The sequence below is a fragment of the Leptodactylus fuscus genome, chromosome 4, assembly GCF_031893055.1.
Source record: "Leptodactylus fuscus isolate aLepFus1 chromosome 4, aLepFus1.hap2, whole genome shotgun sequence".
NCBI classification, from domain to species: Eukaryota; Metazoa; Chordata; class Amphibia; order Anura; family Leptodactylidae; genus Leptodactylus; species Leptodactylus fuscus.
In genome coordinates this window covers 19903989-19917168 of record NC_134268.1, presented here as the reverse complement: position 1 = coordinate 19917168, position 13180 = coordinate 19903989, and the positions used below count along the sequence as shown (strand labels likewise).

General features: G+C 40.7%; 1 protein-coding gene across 1 annotated transcript; it reads left to right on the top strand.

Annotated features, from left to right (window-relative positions):
• Positions 1-670: 670 nt before the first annotated feature.
• Positions 671-11296, top strand: KLHL38 (kelch like family member 38). Its single transcript, XM_075270124.1, has 4 exons — positions 671-778; positions 4809-6243; positions 8368-8473; positions 8848-11296. The coding sequence occupies exons 2-4, from the start codon at positions 4894-4896 to the stop codon at positions 9129-9131; spliced, it is 1740 nt and encodes a 579-aa protein (XP_075126225.1). The 5' UTR covers positions 671-778; positions 4809-4893; the 3' UTR covers positions 9132-11296.
• The last annotated feature ends 1884 nt before the right edge of the window (positions 11297-13180 follow it).

Sequence of the window (13180 nt, the reverse complement as noted above, 5' to 3'; positions counted from 1 at the left end):
GTCCTGCATGGTCCTGGGGCTGTTTCTGAGTGAGAGAATCAGTTATAGAGCAGATTCTCCTCTGCTTATTGTGTGCAGTATATGACAGATAGTCTCCGTATCTATATGGGAATGACCACTTTTGGCTGAAATTCATACAAATCCAGCTCACATCAGGGTGAAATTTACTGGGACACGCTTGAATTGTTGCAATTGTTTCTGAAAATTTGGAACAATCCCAGCAAAGTGGGGACAGACAGTAGGGAGCTGCATTTAATGTATAGTGGCCCCCCTTACTTCCAGGGCCCCTATGCAGATGCACATCTGGTACGTCCGCCCCGCATACAGACTACTACATGGCTGAAGTTTCTTTTAGTCAGGTGCCAGGACTCGGAGAGAGTCTGCAGAAATATCTGTTATTACAAAAAGAAGAAAACAGAAGTTCAGCCACCGCCATAAATATTCCTCTCTGTTTACAGAGGTCTCCGATTGCAGTTATTGTAGGACAAGGAGCTGGAGAAGTTTCTAGAGCAGCGGCTAAATCCTTCTATCTGGATAAGCTTTATATATAAACATTAGCTGGAAAAACAAGGCCGGGACATGCTGTGTAACTCGCAGCCCCAACCACCTCGCTGCCAATGGCAGGTCACATGTGACAACACCGGGAGGCCAGAATACAGCTAATATTAGCATCTCCTCCGCTGGCATGTGTGCCCAGAAAGGTGCAGAAGTCACCGCCACAGTAAACAAAGTCTGAAAACAAGACATGGCTCTACAGGCAAGACAGTGCTGTATCCAGGTAAAATATCTATCTATCTATCTATCTATCTATCTATCTATCTATCTATCTATCTATCTATCTCCTATCTATCTATCTATCTATCTATCTATCTATCTCCTATCTATCTATCTATCTATCTATCTATCTATCTATCTCCTATCTATCTATCTATCTATCTATCTATCTATCTATCTATCTCCTATCTATCTATCTATCTATCTATCTATCTATCTATATATCTATCTCCTATCTATCTATCTATCTATCTATCTATCTCCTATCTATCTATCTATCTATCTATCTATCTATCTATCTATCTAGTAGAAAAAAATGCAGAAGCAGCACAGCATACAAACCGGGTGCAAAGCCAAACTGGAAGGTGGCTATCTATCTCCTATCTATCTATCTATCTATCTATCTATCTATCTATCTATCTATATGTATTTCACAGCAGGAGCTAGACTTTCCTCCAACTGGGGCAAAGGTTCTGGAGTCGGACCCCGGAGAGCTATCTCATATCTATCTATCTATCTATCTATCTATCTATCTATCTATCTATCTATCTATCTCCTATCTATCTATCTATCTCCTATCTAATCTATCTATCTATCTATCTATCTATCTATCTATCTATCTCCTATCTATCTATCTATCTATCTATCTATCTATCTCCTATCTATCTATCTATCTATCTATCTATCTATCTCCTATCTATCTATCTATCTATCTATCTCCTATTTATCTATCTATCTCCTATCTAATCTATCTATCTATCTATCTATCTATCTATCTATCTATCTCCTATCTATCTATCTATCTATCTATCTATCTATCTATCTCCTATCTATCTATCTATCTCCTATTTATCTATCTATCTCCTATCTAATCTATCTATCTTCTATCTATCTATCTATCTATCTATCTATCTCCTATCTATCTATCTATCTATCTATCTATCTCCTATCTATCTCCTATCTATCTATCTATCTATCTATCTATCTATCTCCTATTTATCTATCTATCTCCTATCTAATCTATCTATCTTCTATCTATCTATCTATCTATCTATCTATCTATCTATCTATCTATCTATCTATCTAATCTATCTATCTTCTATCTATCTATCTATCTATCTATCTATCTATCTATCTATCTCCTATCTATCTATCTATCTATCTATCTATCTCCTATCTATCTATCTATCTATCTATCTATCTATCTCCTATCTATCTATCTATCTATCTATCTATCTATCTATCTATCTATCTATCTATCTCCTATCTAATCTATCTATCTATCTATCTATCTATTATCTATCTATCTATCTATCTATCTATCTATCTATCTCCTATCTATCTATCTATCTATCTATCTATCTATCTATCTATCTATCTATCACTTGTAGTGATATTACAATTTGTCATGTGTAGTTTTACATAGGACTGTAGGTCCTATTCTGTTGTATGCAGGTTTTTTGGAGATCAGTTGTTTGCCCAATGATATAAGATTAAAATAAATATATATAGTATGCATAACCCTACATTATATTCAGAACTGAGCAAAAATTTGGGTAATAGTTTACTTTTCTGAATGAAGAAAAGAGAAATGTAAATTCCATCAATATTCGGTGTGACCTTTGCCCTTTGCCTTCCATCAGTTCTTGCAGACAGTTTTTGGCAGAACTGGGCAGGGAGATTGTTCCCGCCGCCATCTTGGACAACTCAGCCCAGATCTTCTGTGGATGTTGCCTTGCTCCAATCCGTCTGTCTCTTTATGTTACCCCAGACAGAGTGGATGATGTTGAAACTAGGGCTACATATGTGGGGGCCATATCATCACTTCCAGGACTCCTCCTCCAAAGGGCAAAGGTCACACCAAATATTGATGGGATTTTACATATTGATTTTCTTTATTCACTTCATTTCAATAATTGACAAAAATAAACTATTAACCCTTCTATTTCTGAAAGTGTTCTTACTTTATGGCGTTTTTCCATACCTGGCTACATCATTTGCACGCATTATACATAGTATACATGACCATACATTACATATGACAACACTATACATAGTGCACACACACACACACGTCATATATGATTACAATATGTACACACTATTGGAACCGTCCAGAACCCCGTTCACAAGCAAGGCGTAAGGACGGGAACTTCAAGAGCCAAATGAAACCTCCCACTGTTATATGGAGGCGTATACTGATGTTTGGGAGTTGTGGTGTAATATTATGGGGTGACTGCACGGTAGTATTATATTGGCTTCTTATGGAATTATTATTAGGATACTGCATTGTACCTGTGTATTATATACTAATATTATGTGGGCCATATATGCACCTATGTGTGAGTACTTCAGGGGAGTATTATTAGGACGCATACAGTGGCCCTTGACTGTTCCCCAAACTTGAACCCCTAATTGCCCATTATTTTGACTATAGTCAACGTCCCTTTCCACCCCAGACCACATTATTGACAACTCCAACCAAGTGTATCATTCCTAAAGTAGTTGGACCTCATGACCTTTAGTGCCGGGGTCGGTGAACTAGGTACAAAACGATTTTAATAACACAAAAGTCAGGGTGCACGGGAGAATCAGAGAGTTGGTAGAGAAAATTAACACAAAAAGATGGTTCCAGGGGTCTCAGGAGGTAGTAGATGGCCAGAAACTTGCCAGATGTGGAACATTCAGTCCGGCCAGGAACGACAATCCAGAATTCCAGTTATAAGCCAGGGGTCAAACCAGGGGACTCAAACATAGCAGGGGGCTAGGGAGCTGCCAGACTAGTCAACGCAACCTAATGCCAAGAGTCAATGTCAATAAACGAGAGCGGCGGGGTGAGGAAGAACAGTCATGTATCAAAAACATTATAATAATAGAAGAAGGGTTGTAGACATGTCTGCAGACATCCACGTGGCACTAGGTACATCTGCAATGCAAGTCGCTATCTTCAGTGCTCAATTATGGCCGCCCTCTCCCATTACACTCAATTTCTAAAGACTGTAGACCCCATGGGAATCCGACGTTCTCCTAGACCTAGACCAGTGGGCTCTACCTTTGGCCACCAGCTATTGCAGGACTCCCAGCTTGCCAAATACCAACCTCTCCCTATGTGACTGGTGTAAAGCTGAGGGGTCATTTGGATGCCCATTGGTTTATTGTCACAATTATCGGTGTCTAGTGATTTGACATCTTAGTTATAGGCGGGAATTGCATCATTTCCCGTTTTTTAACCCCCCCTCTTTCCTGTCTGCAGGTTTATTTTTCTTAGACCTGGTGTTTGGTAGTTTTGTCAGGAACGTTTTTAAGAAAGTTCATAAATATCAGATTGTTGGGGGGCTGCATGGATCAAATGTACGGGACCAGTTCCACTCTTTTACTACAAGGAGTCGCAAGCAGATAGTTCAGTGCTCTGTATAGTGGCCAAGGGTGTTAATGGGATTGGGAATGGGAGTTGAGGGGCTATACAGGCGCCTGGCCATTATACAGAGACTGGAGCCAATAAAACATATCTAAAAACCCAACCACAAATGATGCCTTTTCTGTTGGAACTTGATCACTTTACTTTTGTTTCTCCATTCAACCCAGACCACCATGATGACTTCTTCCAACCACGACTTGTCCATATGTATTAGACTCTTTCTTTTTAACGCCCCCCCCCCAATCACTGCCTCCATATAAACTCCCCATCTATTGTGTCCAGACAGTAATAGTCTCCCTTGTACATTCATAATAGGGAATCTTATGATGAAATCTTTACTTGAGTCACAACTAAAATTGCAGAAATCACAAAAACTTTTCTTTCTTTTCATGTTGTCTAGTAAAACTTTTACTGCGCTCATAAAGTTAAGAAACAAGAACTATCCATCCTCGACCATAATGTTTACCGAAACCTGAGCTAGAGGACGGTTTCCTGTAAAATCACATATACGGTCACGGTCTGAGTAGTTTAACATTTGGGAATTATCTAGACTTAGTCTAAGACCATTAACCAAAAATGATGGCTTAAAACTAATGATAACTCTCATCTTTTATAGGTTGGCGGATACTAGTATGGCTTCTCTCTACAGAAGTTGAGTTTCACTCATTGGGGACTTATTTAATCAGAATATTCGGGCCACCATGGATAGAAAAACCAATGAAGTCTTACTCTTCCATGATGAAGACTTCTCCAGTGACTTATTGAGGCAGCTCAACAAATTGAGAGAATCCAGATTACTTATTGACGTTACCATTTGCAGCGATGACTGCGAGTTCCCTTGTCATAGGAGCGTCTTGGCTTCCAGTAGTCCATACTTCAAGGCCATGTTCTGCAACAATTTCAAGGAAAGTAACCAGGATAAGGTGTCTTTGATGGGCCTTGACTCCGATACACTTCATCGCATTATTGTCTACGTCTACACTGGAGAGATCCTCATCACCTTAGACAACGTCTTTAGTCTCATTCAAGCCGCTTCACTACTACAGTATGAAAAACTATTGGGAATCTGCTCAAAATTTCTCCAGGACCAAATGACTCCTCAAAACTGTTTGAGTATGATCCGACTTTCTGAGTTCTTTAGCTGTAAGAGCCTCAAAGAGAAAGCTAGACAAATGGCGTTGCAGTATTTTAAAGACGTGTCCATTTCTGAAGACTTGAATGATCTTAGTGTCTCCGAACTCTTGGACTATATAGGAGATGATGACCTTTGTGGCGAAGAAGAACAAGTGTTTGAGGCTCTGATGACCTGGATTAGACATGATGAACATGGCCGACGCTGCTATGTACAGGAATTGTTTAAAAAAGTCAGACTCCAGTATGTCCATCCAACTTTCCTTTTCCATTTCATTGCCAATGACCCTCTTATTCAGGCTTCGCTGTCCTGCAGGAGAATGTTAGAATCAGCATGTAGGGTCTTATTTGGCCATAACTCGACCCTCTCCCCCGAAATTAAGCCTATATGTCATGTCCCACGTCGATATTCTCACCAAGAATTCCTCATCAACATAGGAGGCCGGAAAGACAACCAGCAGACCACCAGAGATGTCTTGTTGTATAATGAGAAAACCAACCAGTGGTTAAGACTTGCCAAGCTCCCGGCACGTCTACATAAGGCTTCTACCGTTGGGTTGCACGGTAACGTGTACGTCCTTGGAGGGTTAGTCATCGGCAACAAAGAAAACGCCGTTGCTTCCAGTGTTTACATTCTGTCTCTTAAACTAAATCAATGGCGCAAAGGCGAACCCATGCTTGTTCCGAGATACTCTCACAGGAGTATTGGGTTCAGAAACTATATCTTCTCAATCGGTGGAATTGGAGCAAAACAACAACTTCTGAACTCGATGGAAAGGTTCGATAGCATTTATAACTCTTGGGAGGTGATGGCTAGTATGCCAGTCGCTGTCCTCCATCCGGCAGTGGCCACCAAAGATGAAAGGATATACCTTTTTGGTGGTGAGGATGTGATGCAAAATCCAGTCCGACTTATACAGGTAAATTAGCCCAGTCCTATTACCTATAGAATATACTTCACCATCTATTAATAGGGTGCATTAGAAATGTGGACAAGTTGCCTAAAAAAACCATGATAGGCCATTTTACAAATTTTAGCCCCATAGTTGGTTGCCTCGCTACTCTGGTTTTCACTTGCACCAGTCTCCTTAGCTATGACTAAGAGACCTCAATGTAGGTTTCGAAACGAGTAGGCTTTTCTTGTCTTCTTCTCCTGGATCCATGTTGTAAGATGTTTTAACTTGCTATATAGTCAAAGTTATGTTTTATTGTTTAAGAATTTTGGGCAGGCTGGATGTTTTTACTCAACGTCTCAAAGTTATACTCACCTTCCCTCAATACCCCTTATGGCACCCGGTGCTCCCTCTTGGTCCTTTTCTGGTCTCTCATGGCCTCCTGGGTGATGTTGTCTACCCCATAGTCACCGCTGAGGCCTATGATTGGGCCTTAGCAGTCAAATGGGGTGCATCGACGTCATGAAGAGACTCCAGAGCATAATAATTTAAAAATTTTACTTCTGGATCATGGGTGATGAACCCCCAAAATTTCAAGTTCAGGTGAACCTGAAACTTTTGAAAAATTCTGCTTGAATCTGGTCCAATTCCAAACAATTTGCTCAACGCTAGTCTACATCTCTTAGGAAGATCTATAAGTTTACATGGTAACAGACTACAAGGAAATGTCACCCCTGAGGCCAGTGATTGGGTCACATGGGGGGCATCAACATCACGAAGATACCCCAGAGAATAAGAATTTTCCAATCTTGCGTCCAGATCGTGGGTGATGAAGCCCCAAAGCTTCAGGCTCAGATCGAACCAGAAACTTTTGGAAAATCTTGGTTGAATCTGCCGATTTGCTCATCTCTAGTCTACACCTCATGGCAACAGACTACAAACAACTTTTGTGTAGTCGGATCCTGCAGTCATAGTCCCTTCGATCTTCCTCTTAGGCAAGGGTCCCAAATAATTGGCAAACAGCTAACCCCTCCCCTCAATACATATCCACACTCCTATGAAAACATACGGATTGGGCATTTTGAAATCAAACAGTCCAATCCTTCTTTACCTGACATTTGCCACACTTGGGCACCCCCATATACATTAAATGGTTTACTGGTCCATCTACAATCGGACAACTTTTATGTAATGTGTAGGGCGACTTTTAGACTATGTGATAAGATTTTTAGTCACTGACTAAAAGCCTAGGAAATAATCTACACCAGTGACACCTATAGGTCATTGGGAGACACCACATCTGGTGAAAAAAAAAAATTTCTTTTTAATTTCAGCGTTGCGATAAATGTATAAGCTAAGATGGAAGGCTGTAAGATAATATCGTACCACCGATCACTTCTAAAGTTACAGCGTCCTTCTGTGGTTCAGGCAGAATATTTCGCACTTTTCGGTATTTTCGTGTAACTATTTATCATAGTTAACGTTTTATGTGGGCGTTGCGCTGCCTGGAGCAGAATAGGATTAGAACAATACGTAAGTGTGTCCTTAGATCCTTCTTGGGAAATAAAGGGCCCATCCAAAATCTTGTAACAACTATTGTTTCCCTCCACGATTTCTACTGTACCCTACTGGCGTTCCTTTTTGTATGATGGAGCGGAAGGCGTAAGGAAAAAATAAAATTGGGGGCAGAGAATTTTGTAGGGGCAAAATTTCATAAACCACAGAACTTTGTAGTCTTGTTTGCAAAATTATATCCCCAAAAATTGTCACTGTTGACTAGGGTTGAGCGATCGGGATTGGAAAAGATTGGATTCCGATTGGCGATCAAGTAAATTTAACGATCGCGATCGGAATTCCGATCCCGATCTTTTCCGACGGGATCGAGGTCAGAGGTTATCTCAAGATTGGCTCAACCCTATCCTTGTATACATCATTAATAGGGTTGAGCGATCGGGATCGGGAAAGATCGGATCCCAATCGGCGATCGAGCAAATTTCGCGATCGGGATCGGCTGGTAAATGATCGGAAATTGGATTTTAAAATCGATCCTGAAATCTGAAGATCGGCTCAGCCTTACTGTTGACCTGCATGACTATAGAATAACTTCAATGTGAACATGTACTATAAATTCTTCGCGTTCTTCTGTTTTAGGTTTATCACGTTTTCAGGAATATGTGGTTCAGGATGGAGACCAGAATGGTAAAAAATGTCTGCGCCCCGGCCGTTGTTGTTGGGGAGAAGATTATAATAATCGGAGGTGAGTTTTTATTGCAACGTTCTAGCACTTAAAAATCTATTTCATGGAGGTCTAAGGAATTTTTGTGAATTGTGGGTCAACAATTTGGATATTCGGATTTAAATAACCCTATTTAGTCAAAGGGGTAAGCCAGAAATTTTTAATTTATGACCTAGCCTTAGGATAGGCCATAAATATCTGATCGGTGGGGGTACAACAGGGGACTCGACCAGCCATTCAGTCATTGCTATACACCCTATACAGTAGATTGGCACCACTACTGCACGTCCGATGATCCTGCAGATCCTAAAGATAGGCCATAAATAAAAAATTCCAGGCCAAACCCATGAACTTTCCCATAGAAATGAGTCCCTCACTCTTTTTTTTCGTTCCAGGTTACACCAGAAGAATAATCGCCTACGATATGGCAAAAAACACATTTGTCAAATGTGCCGACATGAAGGACAGAAGAATGCACCATGGGGCCACCGTCATGCAGAATAAAATTTACGTAACAGGCGGCCGGTGTCTGACTGTGGACAACACCATCGAGGACTCCGATTCCTTCGATTGCTATGACCCTGACACCGATACATGGACTTCAAAGGGAAAACTGCCTCATAGGTTATTTGACCATGGTTGTCTTACTCTGCAGTGCATCCCTACACATCTACTCTAAATATGGGGCCAAGATGACGTACGGTCAAGTGGTACGGTCCAAGAATTCTTTGGAAGCCATGGGACATGTGCAATGGCAAATATAAAAGAAAACGGGCACATAGCAAAGATCAAAATAGACCCTCACAGATCAGCTTAGTCTTTATTTACCCTCAACAAATTTCCTTGACCTCATAGGTTATTTCCCATCCAAAAATCATAGGACTATAGGTTTTTTTGCTTTTGTTTTTTTTTGAGTATGTGCAATCTCCACCCGAGTGCCATAAGGAAGTGTAGCATGCCATACAAAAAGTGCACAAGAACCACCAAAAACCTACTCCATCCCTTTCAGCCTTGTAAGCGTCAAGATCAGTGACCTCCCTTTGCCAAACTTTAAGTTTATACCTGGACTAAGAGACCAGCTTTCACTAGGAACCAAGGTTGACATTACACGGTGGTGATGAAGCTTATAAGGGTCAGGGATCAGTGACCTCCCTTTGCCAAGCTTTAAGTTTATACCTGGACTAAGAGACCAGCTTTCACTAGGAACCAAGGTTGACATTGCACGGTGGTGATGAACCTTATAAGGGTCAGGGATCAGTGACCTCCCTTTGCCAAACTTTAAGTTTATACCTCGACTAAGAGACCAGCTTCCACTAGGAACCAAGGTTGAAATTGCAGGGTGAAGATGCCCAGTCACATCCCCTAGACATTGACTACAGTTGCCATACTTACAGACTACAAACAAGTACTGCAAGTAGTCTAATCTTGCAGATATGTGTTATTCCTCTTCCTCTGCTCCTTCTTGGTAACTTACAGATAAATTCAGTGACACATGGGGTGAATAACATAGGCCTGCAGGATCAGACTACACAATGTGTTTGTAGTCTGTAACCATGGATACACAAACACATTATGACATTTTAAATTAAAAATATGCTGTTTTTTATTTAAGATTAGCAGGCGGACCCGGCTTCGCACGGGTATATTGCATTTTTTGTTTGTGTAGTGGCCCTATAAGAATTGCTCCGCTTGAGGAGAACCCTGTGACTTCTGGCTTCCTTCATAGCTGTCGTTGTTTTAGAATTTTGCAACAAATTAGATTCTGTTTCCCGGCATGTTTAAAAGTAGCAAACTGCTAATTTGGATTAAAGGTGTTTTTCCATGTCAGTGTGTCAGCACTGCCTGTAGCAGATCAGATAATATGCAAATGCATGTACAGAATGGACTGAGGGTTAGCTGAGTATTTACATAGAGGGATAACAGACCTGGGACCTGAGACAAGCTGCTGCCAGCAAGAGCAGTGTAATATAGTAGGTGAACATAAATTCATAACAGTCGTGAAGTCATGTTATTTACCGGGATAAAATGTAACCTATGTTTTAATCGAGGTTACAATCTATCTATGTGCCAAATTTCATCCGTTCAGCCGTTTTTGTGTGATTGAGGAACAAACATCCAAACACACAAATTTTATAGTAGGATGAATGAATGGGAGCAATTAAAAAAAATTGGTGCAAACCTGGACATGCAGATGGCATTCAGTTTTTCCTATCTATGGACTTTTTTTTAATTCCTTGATTGTTTTCTAACCTACATGACAGTGCATGAGTTCTGTTTTTTTTTTTTTTTGGGGGGGGGGTTTGCAGTGGAAGGGAACAAAAGTATGGAGGGTCATCCTCAGTGACAGAAGAAAGAACTTCCTGCTTCCATTTCAGATCAGATACTGTACATAAGGGGTGGTCACGTCGCGAGGCAATGAGGACTATCAAAATCTGCTCGGTAGATAAAAAGGCAACAACTATTCTGTGTGTGTATAACTCATTACCAGATGAGAACGTTTGAAAGTTTGGATTAATCTCACAGGAATCGATGATGGGAGAATTGCAACATGAATCGAAAATGACACGGCTATTGTTTTAACAAAAGTATAATTCTACATCCTACAATACGTAGAGCGTCGGTGTCATTATTAAGAATATAAATTAAGTGGTCAGGATTTAGATTTAGATTTGGTTTTCCTTATTCTGGATCAACACAGTTACAAATCTGACAATCTGTACAACATGTATCATATAAACTGTATATATATATATATATATATATATATATATATATGCAAATTAATATTATATCACACAGTTTTGTAGTTTGGTTTTGCAATAAAGAAACTTTTTGTTTTCTTTATTTCTTTATAATTCTTTCTAAGCTGAAGGGAGGAGGGAAGGGGGGCGTATTACAGCAGTTTGGGGTGTAGCCTTTTGGAGCAATGGAGCACCCTTAGTGCTTCTGATAAGGTCAAAGCCGTGTTGATGACCAATTGACCAATAATCTGGGGTAACTGTCGTCATCCTAATTAATTAGGCTGAGTGCCGGCAGTAAGGAAATGACACCAGACACACAATGTTGGTATTAGTTCCTCTCTCAATCAAGTAGGAAGGAAGAAATAACAACAAGGTAAGTCTCCATATTCATTCCTGATTGGTATGATGCATCTCAATCAAACAGAAAAAGTTTAGGCAGTGCCATACATAGCCAGCTACTCCCGGTCCTGCGTGGTGACCTTGGTGCACTGTCTTCTGGCAGCATGCCAAGCATTTGGTTTTTCTTGCACCCATCCTGGATACAGGCGCCATCTTATCATATCACATTATACCAATTTCAAGCATAAGCAATAGAGATGAGCGAACACTGTTCGGATCAGCCGATCAGAACAGCACGCTCCCATAGAAATGAATGGAAGCACCTATGACGCTGACTTTGCCGGCGGCCGGCCGGCGTCACAGGTGCTTTCATTCATTTCTATGGGAGCGTGCTGTTCGGATCAGCTGATCTGAACAGTATATAAATATGAGAGGTAAGCTCACCATTCAGATGAATGTTTCTTTAGTCTCAGAAGCATTACCCAGGTGCACGACCCGTTCTCCCGATTCCACGGAGCTGTGTTGATGCAACAATACGAACTTAGTATGGATCCGCAACACTGAGGTAAGTATAAAATCTTGTTTATTCCATCAAATTAAAACAGGTCGAAGGGACCTCCAGACAAAACATGAATCCATTAAAAAGTGCAACAAAAGGAAGAAAAAGTGAGAAAAAACATAATGCCGCGAGTCTGACGCATTTCGGGGTTTTTTAATGCCCCTTAGTCATAGCTCTATCGGTCAGTTCTAAATGAACTTTCATTTAGAACTGACCGATAGAGCTATGACTAAGGGGCATTAAAAAACCCCGAAATGCGTCAGACTCGCGGCATTATGTTTTTTCTCACTTTTTCTTCCTTTTGTTGCACTTTTTAATGGATTCATGTTTTGTCTGGAGGTCCCTTCGACCTGTTTTAATTTGATGGAATAAACAAGATTTTATACTTACCTCAGTGTTGCGGATCCATACTAAGTTCGTATTGTTGATCTGAACAGTGTTCGCTCATCTCTAATAAGCAACTATATCTAGCATTCAGCTTTTAACTCCTTCCCGACATCCGCTGTAATAGTATGGCGCATGTCGGGTGTGTAACTATGGTGACCACCCGGGTGCCGGACCGATCGGAGGCATTAACCCCTCTGGCACCACGGTCAAAGGCACCGGAGGCTCCATTTTCTCGGCGGCGCATGCGCCGCCATTTTGCCGGTGCATGCTCCAGGGCCAACGTCACATTGGCATGACAGCCAGGAGCCTTTACAAGGCTCCCCGGCCAGTCTGTAATCTCTTTCTTTTGCAGGCTGTTCTATGCAGCCTGCAAAAGAAAGGATGATTTTTTGCAATGCATTAGTATTGTAATGCATTGCATTAGTGATCAGACCCCCTGGGGTTCAGCACCCCTAGGGGGTCTAATAAATGCAAAAAAAAAACATTGATTTGACACTGCTCTGAACTTTTTATATACAAGACAAACCAAAGTACGGGAACACTACAATACTATATCCTATAGAAACATAGAAGTAATATTGTGCCGGAGACGCCAACACAATAATGATATATGACTTTTTTTTATTAGGATGTTTTTATAATTGAATAAGTAAATGTCGGTGTCACGCCCGTCTATAAGAACACGTCATTCTCATTACACAT